Consider the following 24,117-nt stretch of genomic DNA (forward strand, 5'->3'; position numbering starts at 1 on the left):
GGGAGGGAGGGGGGCAGTGCAGAGTTGCTGGCTGTGGGGGAAGGGAGGGAGGGCCCTGGGCAGTCCGAGGGCCCTGCTGGGCTTGTGCCTCAGGGCGGGGGCTGCACTTCTCGGCCTTGCAGCCTCCTGGCCTGGTGCTGCTGCCAGCCGGAAGGACAGCGACTTCCAGAGGAAATGCATATCGATCCTGCTTTCAGCCTCCGGTGGCAGCCTCTCCCAACCCAGCTCTTCCCTCCTGAGCCTGCAGCATGGAGGTTTTGGGGGTCACTGCTACCTGAAGAAGGCTAAAGCCACTTCTTTTTTTTTTTTTTTTTTTTTTTTGAGATGAAGTCTCCCAGGCTGGAGTGCAGTGGGCAATCTCGGCTCACTGCAACCTCCGCCTCCTGGGTTCAAGCAATTCCCTGCCTCAGCCTCCTGAGTAGCTGGGATTACAGGCACCCGCCACCATGCCTGGCTAAGTTTTGTACTTTTAGTAGAGACGGGGTTTCACTATCTTGGCCAGGCTGGTCTTGAACTCCTGACCTCATGATCCACCCGCCTCAGCCTCCCAAAGTGCTGGGATTACAGGTGTGAGCCACTGCACCTGGCCGGCTAAGGCCACTTCTAAGGCTGGTCTGGGAGTTTACTAAAGGTTCTGAAGCTGGGCTGGGCTGCCCTTAGAGTCAGGAGACTCCAGACAGCAGTCCTGACAATGGGAGCTACCTCCTAAGTCTCCCAAACTGGGAGGTGTCCCACAGCAGCTGTGGGATTGTCGTGGGGGTGGAGACCTGAGCACCTTCAACTCCAAAGCCCAGTATCTGCGGGCCTGGCCATGACCTCAGTTCCCCCATGAATGCCCTGGTCCCCCACTCCAGGGTTTCTCCACATCACATCCATCCCTGCTTTGAGACCCCACTCCCCCTGGCATATTCTTTATTTTGTGTCACTCCTTTCTCTTTCCTAGTTATACCTCTCCTGCAGGCCTACCCCGTGTTGGGCCCCCCAGCCCTGTCTCTGCATCAGCCCCCTACACCCTTCCCCTTCTTGAGGCTGTAATATCCGTTTCACGATTTGGGGGCTGAGTTGCTATAACAACAGACGGCGATTGTGTTGTGAAGAGCAGCTCGCTCCTGTGCTGCCTGCCTCCTGCGTTGCCTCCATCCCTGCAGCCCAGTCGGCTCCTCTCCTCACCACCCTCTAGTACCAGTCTGGCCTCTTCCTGGTGTGTGTGTGTGTATGTGCGTGCATGCATATGTGTGTCCAGGTCTGCCTGTCGGGATGTGATGTGTAGCAGTCTTCATGGTTGCATGTGTCTGAATTTGGTGTCTGAGCTTCACGTTGTATGTGTCTGTGTGCATGTGTGTGCACAGACATGCGTGCTGTATCTCTGTTTCCCCTCCCCCATGTGTCCCCACTAGCCTTTGCACATGGGAGAAGGGCATGTGCTCAGCATATCACTCAACTGTCCACATTGGGTGGGTGCCTGTGTGCGATGTGTGAGTATGGGGTGTGTCTTGAAGTGGCAGGTCCCAAATGCTTAGGCAGTCTGAACCTTGGACCTTGCAGAGAGGAGAGATGTCCCTGTAGGTGGGAGGGGCAGGGAGGTGCAGCAGCTGCCCAGTGACCTTTTCTGCCCTTGATGGGCAAAGCCGGGGGTGGGGACAGGAGACAAGTGCTCATACTTACCTCCCTCCCTGCCCAGACTCCTCTGTAAGAGTCTGAGTCTGTCTCTGTGAACCATTACACCTGTCTGTCTATGCCCTGATGCCTGGATGGACAGGTGTGTGTGTGTGTATGTGTCTGAGTGAGTGTGAGGAGGCTGCAGGAAGAGGAACAGTGGGGGATGGGCAGGAAAGTGGGCTGTGGGGTCAGAGAGGCGATTTCACATTCATAGGCCCTGACTCAGCAGTTCCATTCTCTGGCTCCTTCAGTGGCTTTGGTGGGGATGCCCTGAGGGTCTCTCCAAGGTCAGAGTGGGCCCTAAGTCTGGGACCTGGCTTTGGGATCACCCTTCTCGACTCCTAGGAAGCACTCCTTGCAGCCTGGGTCCCCCTCTTACCCCGTCACAGGCTGGGGAAGGAGGTTCCCTTTGGGGGGCTGGTGTCCGCGTTAAGCCACTCAGTAACTGACCACTCTCTTCAAAGTGTCTGGGCAGGGGTCCAGGATGACTGTGGGCAGTTCTCCTGGGTGCACCTGTTCTGGGCATGCATTAATTGCCTGGTGTGGGTACCTGTGTGCACAAGTGTGTGTATTCTTGGGCAGTATATACTTCCTGTGGGTGTGTTACCGTGGTGGGGCATTTCTGCAGTGTTCTTGTGTGTTTCTGGAAATGCCCAGTGTTCACAGCTAGGTGTGCATGGCTGTGAGTGCCCGATGTGCATGTATTGGTGGTTGAATGTAAGTGTTCTTGCATGTTGCCTCTGGCTAAGGAAGTGCCAACCACCACCAGCTGTGCAGATCACAGACCCTGCAACAGAAATCAGGGTCCTGGAGTGAGCTGGCAGAATGGTCTGGCACGTGCGCGCGCACACACACACACACACACGCGCACACACTGTCTCATTCAGCGGCCCAGTGACCAGCCTCCGGGTACACACACTAGGTGCCAGTGTGTGTACACTTTTATTGGCGGAGTGAGTGAAGGGTGTCCCCCAGTCCCCGACACTCGTACAGATGCACAGTGATGCATTTACCCTTACAGGCGAGACCTGCGACCCCCAGCACCACTCTTAACTCTGAAACTCATGGATGGGAGGAGGAGAACAGAGAAGGGGGCTGCTGCCAGGTGCCCTCAGTCACCAGGCATGTGCAGCCGCAACCCCGCCCCCACACCTACTCGTACCCCAGTCCAGGGTTCCAGGCAGAACTTAGAGTTTGGCATCAAACTCTGGGATTCCCATGAGGCAGGACTGGGAAACCCCCAAGTCCTAGGTCTACCCCGCCCCCATCTCTGCCTTTCCTTCCCCCACTGCCTCCGTCTTTATCCCAGCAAAGCCCCTTCCTCTTCAGTGCTGGGGGCTCTAAACCAGGGGCCCTCTGGAAGGTGGGAGGAGGGGGCCAGGCTATCGGCTGGAAAAAGACCCCAGCAGCCGTGGACCCACCGGGTCCCCCTTCTCTAATCTCCTCGAAGCCCGGGCCCGCCCCTGAGCATAGCCGGCAGAGGGCGCTGCGGCCCAGGCCCCGCACCAGCCCTGCTCCCGCGGCGCCCCAAGTCGGGGTCCACAGTCTCTCCTTCGGCTCGTCCCAGCCCCTGTGCTGCGCGAAGACCCGCTGGCCGTTGTGGGAGGGTGCGGGACCCAAGGCCCCGAACCAAGGGGCGAGGGGCGAGGGTGCCTGGGTTCCCTGAAAAGACACTGAAGCCGGGTTTGGGGCCCGCCGGGTTTGGGGCCCGCCTGGTTGGGGGCGCGGGCGCCCGAGAACCTCGAGAGGCTGGGAGGAGCGCGGGTGCCGCGGAGCCGGGACGCCTGGGTCCCGCGCAGGGGAGGGAGTGGGCCTGGGGAGCCGCCGGACTGTCGGCTTCTGCGCCCTTGTATTGGCTGCGCTGCTCGTCCGTCAGCGCAGTGTGGTCCAATGGACGCGTCTCGGGGGCGGGCACTGGTGCTGATGCTGCCGTCAGTCGGTGTTGCAGGGATGCGGCGGCGGGAGCAGCCGCCCTGACTCGCGGAGCATCCTCCTCGGAGAGGCACCGCGGCGGGGCGGGCGGGCGGGGACGCGGCGGGGAGTGAGAGAGGCGCGAGGCGGCAGACACCGCTAGCCCCGGCTCTGCCACCCGCCCGAGACGGAGACGGGGCGGCCCTGTGGCTCTGCTACTCACCCTCCAGCTTCTGGCGCCCCGAGAACCAGGTAAAAAGCGGGGGGGGGGGGCTGCGGCGGAGACAGGCGGGGGGCGGGAGCCGATCGGGGGAGGGGAGCGGATCGGAGGGGGCGGGGGAGGCAGGACGTATGAATTGGGGGGCGGGGGCGCCGCGCTGACAGGGCTGGCCGGGTGACAGAGAGGAGGCAAAGCCGCTGGGGGCTTGGGGGTCGGAGGCTCCTGTGGAAGGGGCACTGGCCCTGACAGCTGGGGAGAATGGGGAGGGGTGGGAGGGAGGGTCTTTGGGGGAAGGGTTGGGGGAGAGAAGGAGGGGCATCCAGAGGACTGTGAGGGGGTTCTAAAAGGGGGGTCCCCAGTCTGTGCTAGCCCCAGAGGCTGGAAGCAGCGCCGGGCCAGAGGGGCTGTTGTGTTCTGGAGGGTCTAACCAGCGAGAAACTGGGCTTCGTGGGAGGAGAGGAGAGGGGGCTGGAGAGGAGAGAGAAGTGGAGAGGGAAGGAAAGGGGCCAGGCCAAGGGCTTCGTCCTGAGAGGACCCACTGAGGACCAGGCTTTCCTGGGGGATGGGAGCCAAGGCGAGAAGAGGTTATTGGGAGAGGGCAGAGGGGAATGTGCCAAGGTGCTCCAGGCAGAGATGGGTCTGTGCTGGTGGAGAGCTGGGGAAGATGGGGTCTGAGGGAGAGGAGCGGAAGCTTGCGGGGGAAGGCTGGGGGTGATGAGAGAGGGAGACTGGGAAATCAGTAGGAGGGGGCTTTGCTGGGGTGGGAATGAGCTGGGGGCGGTGACAGGGTTCTGGTCAGAGAGTGCTGCAGGGGGAGAGGAAGCTGCAGGGCCCTTGGCTTGCTCCCCCACCCCTAAAGAGGAAGGGACCATTTCTCATGTCCCAGCCTCCTCCCCCAGCTGAAGCAGCAGTCTTCCCTGGGATCTTTGGGTTGGGGTATGAGCCTTTGAACCCTTGATGGGCTCTTGGGGCACAACTGGCTTTGGGGTGCTGTTGTCTCCTTTACTCTCACCCCCCTCCTGAGTCTTGGGAGAGGGCATTCGATGCCTCGTTGAGCTAGCAAGGGCTGGGAGGGGCTTTTTCTTGGTGTCTGGAGGTGAAGGAGGAGGCTGTCCACCTGGAATAATGAAATAGATTTTTAGGGGGTGGGTCTTGGGTCCGCAGTCCCTTGGCTGCCCTGGGGGCTTCCAGATAGCCCTGTCTTTGTATGTGTTGGCGGGTGGGCATCTCTCCTCTTCCTTTCATTCTTATCCTTCCCTCTTGTTCACCTTCCCAGTGTCTGGGTGTTCCTTTTGGGGGAGGATAGACATTAGGGTCTTACTTTCTCTGTCTTCTGCCAGAGAAGGAGAAAGAAAGAAGGGGGAGGGAAGGAGAAGGGGAGGGAGGTCTGTGGTCCACTAACTGTGAGGCCTTCTGTTTTGTGGGTGCTTCAGCCCCTCAGTCCCTAGCTCCTCTTGCTTCCAGGGATGGCTCCAGGGATGCTAGCATCTGAGGTGTGGCTGGATCTTTTGGGAGACAGGGGAGAAGGGTGTGCTGGGGGCTCTCCATTCATGCTAGAGGAAGTGTTCTCAGACCCATCCTGTCCTCAGATCCACAGGGGTGGGTGGGATGGATCAACTGGCCACGGCTGCTGGGCAGTTCTTTCCAGGAGCCTGGGCCTCTCCTGGGCGTCTTGGCCTGGGTTGAATCCATATGACAGTGGAGTTCTGAGAGGAGGGACTGGGTGATTGAGTGGCTGGTGGGGACCCCTCTTTCCTTCCAGGCTCAGTCACTACCCAGGTCCAGCTGCTCCCTCCCGCCTGCCCTTGCCAGTGACACAGACACTCTGACAATGATACACATGCTCGGTGGCACCCACCCAGACACACACCTACACAGGCACACACACCTGCGTACACAATACACCTCCTGGCAGCATACTGCCCACATTCCCCACCCAGAGAGGCTGCCACCTCGTGCCTGCCTCCTTGAGACCTCCCCCAGGTGCCTTGCTGTCATGTACACAACACACACACGGTCACTATGTGCCCCCAGAGCCCCAAGCGCAGCACTGCCAGCCCTCACCCTTGGATGCACACAGCCCCCATCCAACCACTCACCTCTGCAGGCTCACAGCCATTGCAGGCACACCTGTGCTTCTTCCTCATACACCTTCAGTCCCTGCAACACACCCTCTCCTTCTAGACACCCCATCCCTCCAAGGTCTTCACAGCACGTGTGCACACCCTCCTAGACACACCAGCCCCTGACCCCAGCAAGCTCATCCTGAAGTACCATGTGCATGTCTGTCTGGGTGCTGAGCACTTTGCCCCAGGCCTTTGTGTGTGTGCACGTGTGTGTGCACCCCAGTACACACTTGCTAATACACTTTATGCTGTGGCTCACCCCCTAAACCTCTTTTCTACTTTCTCTCTCATTCGCTTATCTTTGTACCTTCGACCCAGGGCCTCCTACCCCTCCTGGTCACAACCACGACCCTTCCTGGTGGAGTCCAGCCCCCAGCTATACCTGGTTTCCCTGGGAGCCTTCCCATTTCTAAGTGGCCCCACCCCCCGCATCAGTCCTCAGGCACAGGGGCCCCTACACCTGCCTGTGCACTGGAGACACTGTCCTTTCATTCGCAGCTCCCAAGTCCAGACCCCACGGGGATGCCCTGATTGTGTGTCCTCACCCGCCGCTCACCCTGCTGCTCCATCTGTTGGTGCAGCTCCCCCACCCCTGCCCCTTCCACACTGACGGGCCTGTGGGCTCTCGGAGACTCATTCAACAAACAGTCTGGTGCACACCTTCAGGGGTGTGCGTGGCACTTTGTTAGCATTTATGAAGCTGCTTCCCCACTGCCACCACCGCTGTTTGGCATGGTGGGGTGAGGGTGAGGCTGGGACTCCACTGTGCTCCTCAGTGAGCCTCAGTTTCCTCACCTGTGAAATGGGATCCTCATCCCTACCTAATGGGATATTACAAGGACTCACTGAGAGGACAATGATGGCAATGACAGTAGTAACAAGCATATTTATTGTGAACCTACTGTGTGCCTGGCCCTGTGCGAAGCACTCTGTAAACCTTACTTTGATGTATTTGTCAGGCACATAAAAGGTCCCCGTAAATGGTAGCTATTTTTATTGTCATTATCATAACCTTCCCTGCACACACACGTGCACACACACACGCACACACACGCACACACACACCTGTCATAGATACCTTTAGGAACATTCCCAGGCACCTCATGCTTACTCACAAGGCCGCCCCTGGAAGCCATCTGTCCCCTCTGCATCACTGGGGTGCACCCACCCAGGCTGCTGTGCCGCAGCTGTGCACAGCATAGGTACGCTTGGTGCTTATCCCTCCCACCACCTACCTCCATGCTCCCATGCACCTGTCCTCCGGCCCCCACTGCACCGAGTCATTCCATTGCATCTCCGTCCCCAGCCCACCTGCTTCCCCAGCTCCACGAGGTGGCAACAGCCTTGTCCTGTGCACCCTGAGCTACCAGCTCCTGGGCCCAGCCCACTCCCTGCTTCTCTCCATGACACAGAGAGCTGCTTGGAGACTCGTGGACATGTTCACTCATGCCCAGCCCACCCTGGCATGGGACTCTGACTTATCTTTAGACCTGTTTGTTCCTTCTCCTGCCCTCTGAGTCAGGACAATTGACCAGCAGAGTTGAGGAGGACACGAGGGATAGGGATTAGACAGAACCAAATCTGAATCCCAGCTCTGCCATTTACTATTTGTGGGACCTTGGGTGGGTCCCTTCTCCCTTTTGAGTATCTATTTCCTTATCTGTAAAAGGAGCAGTGATAATACTTGTCTTGCTTACCTTTCTCACCAAGCCCTGGTGAGGATCAAAGGAAACACTAGGCACTCAGTACTGCAAACTGTAAAAGGCCGAGATGAGAAGTTTTAAAAATAATCATTAATACGACACACTTTTTTTTTCACACATTAGTCTATGCCAGGCACTGTACTAGGTGCTTTATGTATGTTAATTCTAATTTTGACAACACTATTACTATCTCTATTTTATACAGAAAGAAAGTGAAGCACAGAGAGGCTGAGTAACTTACCAAAGATCACACAGCTGGGTAGGGGTACAGCTGGCATTTGAACCCAGGCTTTGGAGCCAGTGCCTCTAACCACTGTGCTGTCTTGTTTTTGCTGCTGCTGAGGTTATGGCTGGGTGTGGACAGGCTTGGGGTCTTCCCTTTTTTTCTGCCAGATCATCTCAGCTGGAAGGAAGGGGAGGTAGGAACTGTTGTTCACGGTCTGCCAATCCTGCCTGGAGTTTCATGGGGGAGAGGGGACCCTCCAGAAAACACTCTGCACCTGAAAAGAACCTCAGGGGTCAAGCAGTCTGCTGTCCTCTTCCATATGATTCAAGAGCCTCCCCCACGCCGAGCCTCTCTGAGCAGCAGTCATCCGGTCTCACCTCAAACACCTCCACAGACGGGGAACTCACCGCCCCCCGAGGCAGCCTACTCCATTGTTGGATGTTTTAGATTGCCAGCCAGCAAGTTTGTCTTTAGCCTGAGCCAAAATCTCCCCCCGTAGCACGCACTTCTCCCACCTGTCCACAGGCTGCCTTCTGGGGCCACCAGAATGTGTGTAAACCCAGCTCTTCCTCCCTGGCGCCTGGAGGAGGCCCCTGCTGTGTCACTCCCAGCTGGCATGAGAGGATGCTGGCGTGAGGAGAGGAGAGCCAGAGGGAGGCCGGCATCCCCACGGCTGGAGGTGTGTGTATGGGCGTGTGTTTGTGTGTGTGGGCATTGACAGAGAGGGGGCTGTGTGGATGTGCGGAGAGGGCCCTTGGCCAGGGGCTCTGCTTGTGTGGGCATGGATCACCATTTGCATACTTGCCCCTGGTGGTGTGGGGCTGAGGCCTTTGGTCAGGCAGGAGGGCCCAGGTCTAGGTCAGCAAGTGCAATGGGAGGTGTCTGGAATGGAAGGCCAGCAACCTTGGTTCTAGTCTTGCTTTTCTGTGTGATCCCAGGCCAGCTCACTGGCCCTCCCTGGGACTCAGTTTCCACATCAGGAAAAAAGGAGAAGATGAACCCCATGAGCTCTGAGGTCTCTGTCTCCCAGTCCCAAGAGTGGGCTTTAGAGTGGGGCACCTGAGAGAGCCGTGTCGCCTGTGAAGGCCAGATCAGAGGAGGGTGGGCTCTGACCTCCAGACACAGTGGTAAAAGAAATGCCTTGGAGCCCTCACACCCTTTACCTGCACTGTGGTCTCAGGCAAGTGAATTCATCGTTCTAAGCTCAGCTTCCTGGTCTGTAAGCCAGAGTGACAAAATGACCTCCTAGAAGCTGAAGGATTGAATAAGACAGTGCACATGGGGTCCGGCCTGGTATCTGATGCAGATGGAGCCCAAAGTTTGCAGCCCAGAGGCTTCAGTGGCACTAACCTGGCCATGGGAAGATGAGGAGGATGCCCTGGCCTAGGAGGACCCAGGAAGAGTTACCGGGAGATGGTAATGTTGAGTTACGGGAGAGGGTAATGTTGAGTTATCGGGAGAGGGTAATGTTGGGGAGAGGCAGCAGAAGTCCTGAGGGCAGCCTAGCCACTCCCTGCCCCATCCACTCCAGCTTGGGCACCACTGGCCCAAGGCTGCTGAGTCTATCTGTGGGCGGGGGCAGGGTGGGAGGCACTAGGGAGCTGACTGGCTGCAGAACCCCAGGATTACTCAGGAGGTCAGCTCCTCAGAGGTGTGGTGGCTCTGGGCCAGCAGTGGGTTGGGTGGCAGTGTGCACTGCACTGACGTCAGTAAGCAGGCAGGTACCCCAGGGCCACCCTGCAGTGTCCCTGCACTGGCGGTGGGCAATGGAAGAAGAAAAGTGGGCCCTGGGGGGGCAGTACTTGGACGCTGTGGGTGCAGGGGGGCTTCCTCTGCACTGCATAAACCTGGGGAGGAGCTGTTGCCTTGTACAACTCCAGGGGACACCGTTTACTTGATGTGCCCATATGAGGCAATGGCCCTGGCCTGTGGGGAGACCTCTGGAGAAAGGGTAGCTGCTGAGTTCCAGGAGCTGAGGAAGGATGGAGCATCCCAGGGTAGCAGGAGCCCCCTGTGTTCTGGGAGAAGGGTGGGTTGGAGGCTGGGTCGGCTGCAGCCTGGGCCTGGGGTGGGAGAGTTGCAGGGAGGGGAAAGGCGAGGGGAAGAGCAGCACATTTCCTGGACACTGAGTGTGGGAATGGAAAGGACCCAGGTGTCCACTGGCTCACTCCTCCTGGGGCCATCTCTGCCTGGCAAGCGTGAAGCCACCCCAAGGGCCTGTGGATCCCTGGGGAGAGAGAACTCAGGGAGTGCTGGGGCTTCCTCCTGGTCAGCCCCGCGGCCCCTGTGCCCCTGGCAGCCTGGCTGGCCTCTGCTGCAGAGCTGTGGGCTGTGGGGAGAATGAGTAATGAGCCTTGAGGGGCCGCAGGCCCAGACCTTGCTTCTGACCCTCCCTGGAGGCACCGCATAAGCCCAGCCTCTGTCCCTGAACCAGCTCACAGAAGCCTGCCTGCACGGCACCCCTCCCACTCTCCCTCCACACGGACCAGTAGAACCTCTGCCCCCTGGACTCTCACCCGCTTTGCCTCCCTGCCCCTCCACCCAGATAACATTCCCTTTGGCTCTCAGGACCCAGGCATCTGCCTTCCAGCCTCTGGCAGCTTCCCCACCATCTTTCACTCTATCTGTTCCCCCCAACTTCCTGCCCCTAGCCTTTCCCACAGAACCTGTCTGCCATCTCCCTAAAGGATGGTGGATGTGACCATGGCAGGGGGGCTGGGCTGGGGGTGGGGCAGATGAAAGAATCCCTACTATTCTGAGCTTGGGGGTGAGTGGACAGCAGCACGAAATCCTATTCCCTCCGCCAGTGGAAATCGATAGCTAATTAATTCCCTCCCCAAAATAGTGTCCGGAGGTGGGGGTGGGTGCTGGGAGAGCAGCAGACAGAGGCTAGGCCAGGCCAGACTGAGATGGAGACCCTAGCAGGGAGGGAGGGAGGCATGCTGGTCACTCTTCTGGCCACAGGGCTGTCCCTTTGCTGAGGGTCTTTGGCTACCCCTTCTGGAAAAGAGGAAAAGCTTAGACCTTTCCCTGAGGAGCCTGAGGAGCCCCCTTCCCTGCCCTGGGCTGGGGATGCATGTGTGTGTGTGTGGGGGGGGGGGGTGAGGGCGTCAATCAGGCTGGGAGCAGGTGTTGCATTTAATTTGATTGGCTAATTAGCCCGCACATGTTAATTATCTCCATTACCCAATGAGGAGAGGCAGTGGCAAAGCTATATATAACCTGACAGGAGTGGGGGCTGCTTGCCTCGATCTCCTCCCCACTGCCCAGACAGAGGCAGTCCTTGGAGGGGTGCTGGGGCAGGATATTGGAGCCTTGTAGGATTGGGAGGGCAGCAGTCAGGAATTGGATGGCAGGACCCAAGGGCTGAGCTTTACGGGCCTCTTGGAGATGGCTCCCCCAACGCTCCCGACTACCTTCTGAGGCCTTTTCTGTCCCATCTTCCTCTGCACAAGGGTCACTCTCCAGATGCCCCCTCACTATGGCTTTTTAGGGGGTCCCTCGTTTCCACCCACATAGCTCTTTGGCTCCTCACTGCACCTCTGCAGCCTTCCCCTCCTGAAGTCAGCCCTCTCCTTATCTTTTGGTTCTCACCTCACTGACTTACACCTGTGGCTGTCCTGTGCTTTTTTTTTTTTTTTTTTTTTCTATTTCCTGGGATGCTGGAGTTAAGCAGACTTGAATCTGAGTCTCAGTTCCCTGCTGACTGGCCGTGTGACCTTGGGCAAGTCCCCAGATCTCTTTACCTGGGTTTCTCCAGGGGTTAATGAGAATAATGGGACTTCTCAGAGTGATTATGTAAAATGACATTTGTAAAAATGCCCAGCACCCAGGGCACTGACAAATGCTGTTTGGATTTGGAATTTAATTTTCTCTGTCTTTTCTTTCATTTCTCCCCACTAGGCCACCTTTCTCCTCCATTACTCTTCCATCTCTGTCACTTTTCAGGCACTTCTTCCTCTCCTTCCTCTTTCTCTCCCCTCTTGCTTCAGTCTTTCCCTGTCTTTTCCTAAACTCTAGCCCCTCCCTGTTTCTCTCCCAGGCTTCTCCCCACCTCCCTCCCTCCCTCCCCAAAATAAAATCAATGCAATATTCAGGAGGGTTGTTGGATATAAATAATTACGACTTGGAGTTTAACGAGATGCAAATTCCCCTCCCCGGCGTGGGGTATAAATTGCTCTCTGACAGCCCGTTACAAGGGTAATCATTTCAGAAAGGCAATTTTATGCAAATGAGCCTGCCTGCCTCCTGGTGGCTCCCCCAATCTTGGGTGGGGGGTGGGCAGAGGGAACTGAAGGGTGAAGAGGGCCCAGGTAGTGGGGCCAGTCCTGAGGCTGAGCACCGAGAACTGGAAGTTGAGGATGACAGACACTTAGCTTCAGAAAGGACCTGGGTTGATAAGCAGAGAGGCTGGGGCATGGGAAGGGGCGAGCGTGGTTTTGGGGGAACTGGAAACACAGAATTGGATGCCAGTGTCCCTGCTAGGATAGAGAGGGCTTGGGGCCTGGATATCTGGGTCCTGGCTGGCTTCTCTCCCTTGCCCCCTTCCCAGTCTTGTTACCCTGTGATACCATTGACGAATTGGCATTTAATTAATCCCAATGAATTATTTAGCAACTTCATTATCCAATATCAAGGGCTGATGAGAGGAACAGTGGCTGGAGGTGGGAGCCAGGCAAAGAGGTTGGGCGCTTCAGAGAAGGGGCTGGGGTCACCAGGCTGAGGAGAGTGACTAGCCTCGCCCGAGGAGCTGGCCTTGGTCCTGACACCCGGGTCCTTTGAGAGGGTGAGGGTGCGGGCAGATGGGTTGGGCTCTTATAGGGCTGGAACGTGTCACCTCTCCCTGTCCACATCTCAAACCAATGCTGCCCCTAGTGCGTGCCATCTCTCCCAAGTGCTGGTCTCCGGAATCCGTGTCTCTTGCCTCGGAACCCTCTGCAGGTCAGGGCCTCTCTAAGTTATGTAGGGAAACAGTCTGGTGCCTGCTGATACGAGTGGGGAGCCCGGCACCGACAGCCCCTCTCGTTGGAGCCCCTCATTAACCCTTTCCTCTCTGTTCTCCCGCAGGCATCCCTCCCCGCTCTTCCGTCCGAGCCCGCGGCGGGGGAGGGGCGCCGCCGCCGCCACCCGAGGGAAGCCGGGGCCTGGCCCTCTGCGCGCCTCCCCCCGCGGCCGGGCCCATGGCACTGTGAGCCGGCAAGAGAGCCACGCTCGGCGCGGGGAGCTCCCGGCCCCCTCCCGCCCCATGCGCCCGCGGCTCTGAAGCCTGAGCGGGGGCCGGGGGCCGGGCGGGGCCGGGGCCGCCGGAGGCATGGCGCCCGGGAGCCGGTGGCGGCTGCCACCGCCGTCGCCGCTGGTGCTGCTGCTGCTGCTGGCGCTGGCGGCGCGCGCTGACGGCCTGGAGTTCGGCGGCGGACCCGGGCAGTGGGCTCGCTACGCGCGCTGGGCGGGCGCGGCGAGCAGCGGCGAGCTTAGCTTCAGCCTGCGTACTAACGCCACGCGCGCGCTGCTGCTCTACCTGGATGACGGCGGCGACTGCGACTTCCTGGAGCTGCTGCTGGTGGACGGCCGCCTGCGGCTGCGCTTCACGCTTTCGTGCGCCGAGCCGGCCACGCTGCAGCTGGACACGCCGGTGGCCGACGACCGCTGGCACATGGTGCTGCTGACCCGCGACGCGCGCCGCACGGCGCTGGCGGTGGACGGCGAGGCCCGCGCAGCCGAGGTGCGCTCCAAGCGGCGCGAGATGCAGGTGGCCAGCGACCTGTTCGTGGGCGGCATCCCGCCAGACGTGCGCCTCTCGGCGCTCACGCTGAGCACCGTCAAGTACGAGCCGCCCTTCCGCGGCCTCTTGGCCAACCTGAAACTGGGCGAGAGGCCCCCCGCGCTGCTGGGCAGCCAGGGCCTGCGCGGCGCCACCACCGACCCGCTGTGCGCGCCCGCGCGCAACCCCTGCGCCAACGGCGGCCTCTGCACTGTGCTGGCCCCCGGCGAAGTGGGCTGCGACTGCAGCCACACGGGCTTCGGCGGCAAATTCTGCAGCGAAGGTGAGCTCCGGGGAGCGGCCGCCTGGCGCCTGGGCGCAGGGGTGAGGGCCTGGGGCGCCCCGTGGGGGTCGGAGCCTGTGGGGGCTCCTGAGGTACGGGGGCTGCGCGCGAGGGCTTGTGAGTGGGTGCGAGCGCTCCAGGACTGCGGGACGCGTGTCCGGGCGAGGGCGCGTGGGGTTGGCGGTGGGCGGGGCGAGCGGGCGTGGCCGGCGTGGGCGTGGTCAGCGTGAGTCCCGCTGCGACCTGTGGGCAGCCTGTGTGGTCAGGTTCTGAAGGGGCTGCTGAGGGTGGGGTGCACGAAGCCCTGTGGGCTTGGTGGGTGAGGGGCTGTGAGGCTCTGGTGAAGGCTTGTGGATGGGGTCTGCGTGGACAGGGCCCATTAAAGGCAGTGGGCGGGGACCATGGAGCCCCTGGAGGACAGTGGGTGGGGCTTGTGCATAGAGCGGGACCTCGTATGAGGCCGTGAGGGGCGGTGGGTGGGGCCGACGTGAAAGGCCAGTGTGGGCAGGGCTTATGAGACAGGAGGCAGGACCTCGTGTGAGGCCATGAGGGGCGGTGAGTGGGGCCTGTGTGGAAGGCCAGTGTGGGCCGGGTCCATGAGACAGGGGGCGGGGCCTCATGTGAGACCGTGAGGGGCTGAGTGGGGCCTGTATGGAAGGCCAGTGTGGGCGGGGCCTATGAGAAAGGGGGCAGGACCTCGTGTGAGACCGTGAAGGGCTATGAGTAGGGCCTGTGTGGAAGGCCAGTGTGGTCAGGGCCTACGAGACAGGGCAGACCTTGTATGAGGCTGTGAGGGGCTGAGTGGGGTCTGTGTGGAAGGCCAGTGTGAGCGGGGCCTATTAGACAGGGGACTGGGCCTCCTGTGGGATCATGAGGGGCTGAGCGGTGCCTGTGTGGGCGGGGCCTATAACACAGGGGGCGGGGCCCCGTGTGAAACCGTGAGGGGCTGAGTGGGGCCTGTGTGGAGAGGCCAGTGTGGACAGGGCCCATGAGACGGGGATCGAAGCCATGTGGTGGGGCCTTCGGGCAGGGGGGCGTAGTCGACAGTGAGTCGCAGTCTTTGAAGGTCCGCGAGCGAAGGGCGGGAAGTGCGGCCTGTGCGGCCTGGACAAGCACCAAGGGATGAGGGCCTAGGTGTGAGGACGCTGAATGTAAGGAGAAGGGCACAATAGCGCTTCCAGGGCAGGCGAGGGAGAATGGGGGTTGCGAAGCTGTGGCCAGGAAGGGAGTGTTTCTTTTTCACCACAGAATCCTCAGAGCTCCTTCAAAGAGTAAAGGGAAAACGAAGGAGAGGGTGGCTGAGGCTTCTCAGGCTCCTGACGAGGAGTGGACAGTTTGGGTGAGGGGCAGAGATGGCCAATAGTTTCTCTTGATGACAGACGGGGCGTGGAGCCCCTGAGAGCGTCGGGTTTGGTGGGAGATTGCTGGGCTGGACAGGGCGAGGTGGGACCCTGGGCTGTGGGGCTGACTATGGAATGGCGCTTGGGAGAGAGGCTCAGCGGAGGGAGGGGTCCGGCCAGCCCCCGCGCTGCCCGAGGCCGAGAGTCTTTCCAAGACGTGCAGTGGAGAAGTGCGGGCGGGCCCTGGGCTGAGCGGCCTGGGGCGGGGCTGTGGTGTCCGGGGGCTGAGGGGAGGAGGCACTTGGAGGAGCCTCTTTCTTAAGGGTCTGGCTGGGCGGTGGGAAGGGGCTCCTCCATCAGTCTGGGGGCGGCGCATGCGCGTCTCTCCCCGCACCTCGTCCCTGTTCTTCCAGCCCGTGTGTGCCTCAGGCCTGCCCTCCTCTCCCCTGGTCCCTCTAGAAGCTGTGGGCCACTCAGCGGTTGTGTGTGTGTGTTCGTCCTCCCAGGGGCAGAGGCTTTTGAGGGAGCGTGTGCATGTGCACGTGCGCGCCAGCAAAACGAAATGGCCCGGTACTGCTTTGGGGATAAGTGTCCTGTGGCTGTGTGCCTATGGGCAGCCATGGGAGGGGCCCAGCCTGCAGGTGTGGCCCTGGGTGTGGGAAGCCTGCACTTGGGAGTGTCGTTTTCCTGCGTATCTGTAGTTGTGGTCGATGAATATATTCGAAAGTTCTGGGGATTGTTTTCTTGGGGTTATTGGTACAAAGTTGTGGGATACCTCATGAGGAACTGTGTATTAAGTTAAGCTGACACCTTCTCACCCTTTCTCCAAGGAGTTCAGGTGTTCCCTAAACTGTGAAATTCTGTGTCGGTGTGTGTTTGCCTGCATGTAGAGGCCCGCGAGTCTGGCAGTGTGTATTTGACGTGTGAATGGGTCTGTTTGAATAGCAGTGTTTGCAGATAGGAGCCTAGTGCCTAGTAGAGTGAGTAGTTCCCAAGTGTGAGGGTGTCTGCTCATGTGCCTGTGTTTTAATGTGAGGCCTCAGTAAGACAGCTGGAATGTATGAGGACTCTTTCTTTCCAGAACCTTAATTTGATCCTCTGGTTCCTCTACCCTTCCCCCAAAGCCCGCCTAAGAAAACAGGATGAGGCCGGGCACAGTGGCTCAAGCCTGTAATCCCAGCACTTTGGGAGGCGGAGGCGGGTGGATCACGAGGTCAGGAGATCGAGACCATCCTGGCGAACATGGTGAAACCCCGTCTCTACTAAAAATACAAAAAAAAAAAAAACTAGCCGGGCGAGGTGGCGGGCGCCTGTAGTCCCAGCTACTCCGGAGGCTGAGGCAGGAGAATGGCGTGAACCTGGGAGGCGGAGCTTGCAGTGAGCTGAGATCTGGCCACTGCACGCCAGCCTGGGCGGCAGAGCGAGACTCCGTCTCAAAAAAAAAAAAAAAAAAAAAGAAAACAGGATGAACCATCCTCTAATTTGATGGAGGGAAAGCTCGAGCTGCAGGAGGTTAGGGTAACTGGTCCCTGGCCTCACTGTGGCTGAATTGGGCTTGGGTGTATGAAAAATGCAGCCAGAGGCACCTTGGTCAACCAGAGCCTTTGTATCCATTCCCTGAGAGGATTCATTGGCCAGAGGCTTCCAGTGAGGCAAACAAGTGCATGCTTCTGAATATGGGTTGTGTGGTTGTGTGTCTAAGATGTGTTTGAGTAACTGTAGGAGAGGGATGGATGTGTGTATAATATGGCTTGGTATCAGATGAATGTTTGTGTCAGCTGTGGTGAAGCTGTGAGAGATGGTTGAATATGTGTATCTGACCCATTGTGTGTGTGTGTGTGTGTGTGAGATTCATGTAAGGAAAGGGAATGTGAGCCGGGTGCGGTGGCTCACACCTGTAATCCCAGCACTTTGGAGACTGAAGTGGGCAGATTACTTGAGGTCAGGAGTTCGAGACCAGCCTGGCCAACATGGTGAAACCCCGTCTCTACTAAAAATACAAAAATCAACCAGGCATGGTGGCGGGTGCTTGTAATCCCCACTACTTGGGAAGCTGAGGCAGGAGAATTGCTTGAACCTGGGAGGTGGAGGTTGCAGTGAGCTGAGATGACACCACTGCACTCTAGCCTGGGTGACAGAATGAGACTCTGTCTCAAAAAAAAAAAAAAAAAAAAGGGAAAGTGAGATATAAGGTGGGTGCCAGCTGGTAGGGGCAGGGTTGCCTGTGTGTATGTGGTGTGTGTGTGATGTGTGTGTGTGGTATCTGTTGAGAGAGCAGTGCTTTGTGGTAAAGGGGGAGTGTTGTGTCTTTATTCATTTCTGTATTTCCAGCACCTAATATGGTACCAGACACATAGTGGGTGTTTGATAAAGATTTGTAGAATAAATGGAGAGATGTTAATAAGTAATTGAAAGAATAAAGGCTTGGGGCAAAGCTGTACATACATATGAAAACATGTATGTATATTTTCAGATATATGTTGTGGGTGGGCACGGGGGTTCTAGGCACTGATTGCATCTGGAGATGACAGGCACAGCAACAACCCTACTGATTCCCTTCTTTTCTCTCCCCACTCTGCAACCTCATTTCTTCTTCGATTTGTTCCTTATTTCCTGGGTAGCTTTTATAATATCCTGTGCTCATTATACTTCGAGTACTTTCTCATCCAGTCAAGGAGGAAAGACATGGGCTCCCACAGTTGGGTACTGGGGTGAGGAAGGAAGATTTTAAGGGGAGCAGGCCTGGCTCCTGATCTCTGAGACAACTCTAGGGGTCAGAATCCCCAGGCCTCCTTGGAGTTATAATCACTTTATCATCTGTTGTGAGTGGTTCCCAACTCTTTCTGAGACTGAGGACTTTTTTGTTTGTTTGTTTGTTTGTTTGTTTTTGAGACAGACTCTCACTCTGTGCCCAGGCTGGAGTGCAATGTCACGAGCTCAGCTCACTGCAATCTCTGCCTCCCCAGAGGCGATTATCCTGCCTCAGCCTCCCCAGTAGCTGGGATTACAGGCACCTGCCACTATGCCCAATTAATTTTTGTATTTTTAGTAGAGATGGGTTTTCACCATGTTGGTCAGGCTGGTCTCGAACTCCCGACCTCAGGTGATCTGCTCGCGTTCGCCTCTCAAAGTGCTGGGATTACAGGCGTGAGCCACTGCGCCTGGCCCACTGAGGACATTTTTAAAAGTCAGTAATTCACAGTACCCCTTCCAAAGTAGTTATTATTTTTATATCTGTTTAGTGTGAGTATAAATGACTCAAAGCTACTATGAATTTGGAAAAGCTTTTAGATGACTTTGATGTTATATTTGCCATTGTGGTTAGTAAAATATACATTAGAAAAATGGTTTTAGCTTTATATGCAAGATGTTTCAATCTGCCTTCAGATGTTTAGTGTGCATACGGATTTGTGTATCCTTTGGAATTCCTCCTGCTCTCCCAGGGTCTGGGCTTACTCATTGATGGAGAACCTCTATGCTAGGAAATTTGCATTCTCTCTCTCTCAGGGATCTGGCCACACATAATTGAAGACAGAGCTCAGTAGGAGTGGCTGAGAGTCTGTCTATTGTTGCTGATTATCTGCCAAAGCTGGGATAGAGTAGACTGGGATCTTGCAATTATTTGCATGTCAGTGCTTCCTCGTGTCACCTGTGTGTGTGGAAAAGGGGCTGAAAGGGATCAAAGAAGAAGGGATGTGCAGGCATGTGTGTGAGACCTCAGGTGGAGTGATGGTGCAGGTGTTTAGAACAGAGTGTCAGGTATATATGATTTGCTCAGGAGAGAAATAGGAAACTAGTTGTAATGTGTGTGCTTGCAGGGAGATAGACACACGTGTCTCATGTGTTTTGTGTTAGTGATTTAATTCAACAGGTAGTTATCAAGGCCTCCTTTGTGATAGACTGTGTGTTGGAGGCTACAGTGGGGTCAGAGATGAATAAGATGACTCTGTGCTGTGGGAGTTGACTGTTTTTTTTTTTTTTGAGGTGGAATTTCGCTCTTGTTGCCCAGGCTGGAGTGCAATGGCACAATCTTGGCTCACTGCAACCTCTGCCTTCCGGGTTCAAGCAAAGCAATTCTCCTGCCTCAGCCTCCCGAGTAGCTGGGATTGTAGGCATGCACCACCACGCCCAGCTAATTTTGTATTCTTAGTAGAGACGGGGTTTCTCCATGTTGGTCAGGCTGGTCTCAAACTCCCGACCTCAGGTGATCCGCCTGCCTCGGCCTCCCAAAGTGTTGGGATTATAGGCATGAGCCACTGCACCCAGTCTGGGAGTTATTAAATTAGGGAAGCAGATATTATGAAATTGAGGAAGCAGATAAAAAAGCTGTCCAGTGTGGTGTTAAGAGATTCCGCCTCCAGACTGCCCAGACAGTGACTTTATACTTAAACTCTCTTTGCCCCCATTTCCTTATCTATAAATGAAGATAATAATGGTACCTACCTTATAGAGTTATTGTGAAAATTAAATTAGCTAGTTTGTGTAAAGTGCTTAGAACAGTGCCTGGCACGTAGAAAATGCTCAATACATAATAGCAAAACAAAACAAAACAAAACAAAACAAACAAACAAAAACAACACAATAGTGTGTGGCCCAGAGAGATGCAGTAAAGCAGTGTGGCTTAGTGATTAAACCATAGACTTCTGTGGCTTTGGTCTTGGTTTAAATCTGTCTTGTCTACTCCCTAGGCCTGTGACATTAGGTGAGTACCTAACCTTTAGAGTCATTTTTCTTTATGTATAAAATGGTGATATGTGACTGGGTGTGGTGGCTCACGCCTATAATCCCAGCACTGTGGGAGGCCAAGGCAGGTGGATCATGTGAGGTCAGGAGTTCAAAACCAGCCTGGCCCACATGGTGAAACCCCTTCTCTACTAAAAATATAAAACAGTTAGCCGGGCATGGTGGTGCACGCCTGTAATCCCAGCTACTTGGGAGGCTGAGACAGGAGAACTACTTGAACCCAGGAGGTGGAGGTTGCAGCGAGCTGAGATTGTGCCACTGCACTCCAACCTGGCTGACACAGCAAGACTCCATCTCAAAAAAAAAAAAAAAAAAAGTGGGGATACACACGCTTATCTCATAGGTTTGTTGTAAGAATTAAATTAGCATCTGCTATATAAAATTAGTGATGAGTAAATGGTAGTTATTATTACAAGCAAAGTGCAGGGGAGAGTTTATAAGTTGAGGGGATCAGTAATAGATTTATGAAAGGCATGCTGTTTGCAATTGACCTCGAACACTGATTAATAAACTTAATTGGGAGAGGTCATTTGAAGCAAAGGAGCTGGTATGAGCAAAGGCATGGATGCGGGGAAATGTACATCATATCTGTAGAGGGCACCAAGAAGTATAGGGAGAATAGTAGAACCTAAAGCAGGAGAAGCAGGTTGAGACCAGGTCTTGATGATCTGGCTTAAATTATTTGACTCACATTGAATGCTGACTGGGTACAGTGTACTGGCAAATGGAGCCACAAAATAATTTTGAGGAGGGAAATGCATAAGATAAGAGCTGTACTTAGGGAGCTGGGAGTGAAGTGCAGAGGGATTATAGAAGACAGAGTTATGTAGTGAAGAAATCAGTTGGGAGATAGGTCACACAAGAGATATTGAGGACCTGAGCCTTGGTTGTCTTGGGGAGTGGCGAGGAAGGGTGGTGGCAGTTGTGGTGGCAGTGATTGAAGGCCATTGCTGAGCCTGAAACTGTAGGATTCTTACTCTTGGATGTGGAGTGGGAGGAGAGGGGTCAGAGATGATGAAGTTTCAGGTCTGCACGGTTGGAGGTTTGGTGGAGGGGTGAGAGGAAAGGGGAGTGCCAGGAAGGGGAGCAGGCTTGGCACAATAGATCATGCTTGTGTTAAGTGGTGGTGCCTCTTGACATTCCAGGTGATTGGGAATGTGAGACCAGAGCTTTGAGTTGTAGCTGGGGCTGCAGATGGAGCTGTGTGTGTGTAGAGATAGTATTTGAAGCTCTGAGATCAGATGAAGTGGCTAAGGAGAAGGTGAGGAAAATTGAGCAGAAGACTTCAGCGGCGCCGACAGCTGGGAGAAGGAGAAAGAGTAGTAGTGGCTGCAGACCCAGCAAAGAAGCAATTTGAACACAGAGAATTGGATCAGAAGGTCAAGGGAGGAGAGGGGGAGACTCGCAGCTATTGAGCATTTGCTGGGTGTCTTAGATGTTTTATCCCATTTAGTCCTCATGATCACCACATGAGGATAACTTTCTCCATTTTACAGAGGGTCAAAGAGAGGCTCAGAGATTAAGAGTTGGGATCAGGCCGGGCGCAGTGGCTCAAGCCTGTAATCCCAGCACTTTGGGAGGCCGAGACAGGTGGATCACGAGGTCAGGAGATCGAGACCATCCTGGCTAACATGGTGAAACCCCGTCTCTACTAAAAATACAAAAAACTAGCCGGGCGAGGTGGCGGGCGCCTGTAGTCCCAGCTACTTGGGAGGCTGAGGCAGGAGAATGGCGTGAACCCGGGAGGCGGAGCTTGCAGTGAGCTGAGATTGCGCCACTGCACTCCAGTCTGGGCGACAGAGTGAGACTCCGCCTCAAAAAAAAAAAAAAAAAAAGAGTTGGGATCTGAGCCCTGAGCTGACTCAAGAACCTGTTGCTCCCTACCTGTCTCCATGCTACCTCCGGAAAGGAGAGCTGGTCAGTTTGATTACCTGCATTTGGTTTATTGGGGCTATTTAGGGATAAGGTTTTTTTTTTTTTGAGACAGAGTTTCACTCGGTCGCCCAGGTTAGAGTGCAATGACGTGATCTCGGCTCACTGCCAGCTCCATCTCCCGGGGTCACGCCATTCTCCTGCCTCAGCCTCCCGAGTAACTGGGACTACAGGCGCCCGCCACCATGCCCAGCTAATTTTTGTATTTTTATTAGAGACGGGATTTCACCATGTTAGCCAGGATAGTCTTGATCTCTTGACCTTGTGATCCGCCCACCTTGGCTTCCTAAAGTGCTGGGATTACAGGCGTGAGCCACCGCGCCCGGCCTAGGGACAAGGTTTTATCAGAAACCAGTAACTACCCTAAATTCCTTGGGCCACAGCTTCTTCCTTAAGCCAGTGTGTGCTGAGGGTGTTCCTGTGTTTATCGGTCAGCTGTCCCAGCACAGAGAAAGGACGATGGAGATAGATCAGGAAAATCTCAGTTTTCCAAGCCCTTGGAGAGGAACCCATCCCATAGAGCAGGGCATTATCCTATTAAAACACACAGCTAAGCCACATTTAACACATTTCAGATGGAAATCTCTTCACAATGTGTTACACACCTCTCTGCCTCCCTAAGCATAATAGCTGGAATGTGATTTAACTTTTTTCAGATGACTCAGGGTGGTCGTGATTCCCCTCAGGTATTACATCAAACTGTTATGCAGTGGTTCCTTCACTGAGGTTTGTCCCTGCCTGCGATGATGCCTGACTGCTGTATTTCTGAATTCTTATATTAGCTTTTTCTAGTTTTTCCATCTCTACTCTTAGGAGGAGTTGTCAGGTAGCAACTGACACCTCTCTCTCTCTCTCTCCTCTCTCTCTCTCTGTGTGTGTGTGTGTGTGTGTGTGTGTGTGAATGTGGAAATCAGCATTCCTAAGCTAGGAATTGCTGTTAGAATTGTGTGTCACTAACAGTAGGCGGACTCTGGCTAGGGCCTGAGAGGCCCTATGAGAAAATAACAGTTCTTTTTTTTTTCATTTTTGTAGAAGTAGCTTTATTAAGGATGTAGCTTTACAGCTCCATGACTCCTTCTATAGAGCAAGGCTACCTTCTAGGCAGTGTGTGTAGAGTAGCCAGAAAATAACAATTCTTAATTGCACAGGTGTTAGATGTGTGTTTTGGTTGTTTAGAGCCTTTTCTTTTCCCTTTTGTTCTGGTCTTCATCACTGTCCTTGATCACCAATCTGCTGGAATCCTGAGTTCATGTTAGGCAAGACATACCATCTATGACACCATCTCTGTATTCTGCTGGGGGAATGAAGTCTTCTGTCTGAAAGTTAAGCAAATGAAATCACCTATGTTGGGTTATTCTGTCAGCTCTAACATCCAGTACCTGTGGTCCTGACAGTTTCTGTGGGTAGAAGTGGCTTCAGGTAGAATGGGACAGGCTTCTCTAGAGGGTGGTATAGACAGCAGCTGCTCTCAGAACTCAGAGACAAGCTAGATGCCTCTATGTAAAGATGGCAAAATGGGTAAGTGCATAGGCTGCCATGGTTTGAACCTAGCTTTGCTACTTGTTAGCCGTGTGAACTTGGGCAGTTAACTTATCCACATTGTTCTTCAACGTCCTACTCTGTAAGATGGAGGTAATAACGTTGTAAGAACTAAGTGAATTAATATACGAAAATCCTTTACAATCCAGGCACTATTCTGAATGATCAATAAATGGTACTATGGTTATTAGCTTTAGTGGTCAGGGAAGGCTTCAAGGAGGTGGTGGGATTTGGCCAGACCTTGAAGAAGGATGACTTAGTGTGAATTATAGTGGTGGAAAGGAAAGGGCAGGGCTTTCCCACCAGGAGAGTAGCCTACATGAGGAATATAGGGGATGTGAATTGAGTGGGTCAGGGCGTGGTGAAGAGACAAAGTTGGTTGTGTTTTATGGTAGATAAAGTCAGAACCTTAGATTAGAATCAGTTTCTAGAAGTCTTGACTTCCAGGCTAAGCACGTAGCCCACTGGAGGTTTTCAGACAGGCAGATTTGGGTTCAAATTTTGACTGTCACCAACTAGCAGTGTGACCTTAGCCAAGTTACTCCTACTTTCGGAGTCTTGGTTTCTTCAGCTCTAAAAGGAAGTGATAGTAATATCCATTCACAATGTAGCAGTGGTGGGTAAAGGAACAATGGGCGTAAAGAGCCAGGCACACCCTAAGTGCTCAGTATATG

The 24,117-nt window shown here is 55.2% G+C and overlaps 1 protein-coding gene across 15 annotated transcripts in view; it reads left to right on the forward strand.

The window, feature by feature from the left end:
* The first annotated feature begins 3,579 nt into the window (after positions 1-3,579).
* The window catches only part of NRXN2 (neurexin 2), a 118,285-nt gene continuing 97,747 nt past the window's right edge, over positions 3,580-24,117 (forward strand). For 8 of the 15 annotated variants that reach the window (XM_033207297.1, XM_033207305.1, XM_033207298.1 and 5 more), the window contains exons 1-2: positions 3,584-3,822; positions 12,913-13,889. In XM_033207297.1, the coding sequence (XP_033063188.1) occupies positions 13,157-13,889 (733 nt within the window). In that variant the 5' untranslated portion in view covers positions 3,584-3,822; positions 12,913-13,156. Of the gene's footprint in view, positions 3,823-12,912; positions 13,890-14,869; positions 15,041-24,117 lie in introns of those variants that run through there. The other 7 variants (XM_033207309.1, XM_033207310.1, XM_033207311.1 and 4 more) reach the window with 4 other exon arrangements.

Source organism: Trachypithecus francoisi, unplaced genomic scaffold, assembly GCF_009764315.1.
Source record: "Trachypithecus francoisi isolate TF-2019V2 unplaced genomic scaffold, Tfra_2.0 Lachesis_group8, whole genome shotgun sequence".
Classification (NCBI taxonomy): domain Eukaryota; kingdom Metazoa; phylum Chordata; class Mammalia; order Primates; family Cercopithecidae; genus Trachypithecus; species Trachypithecus francoisi.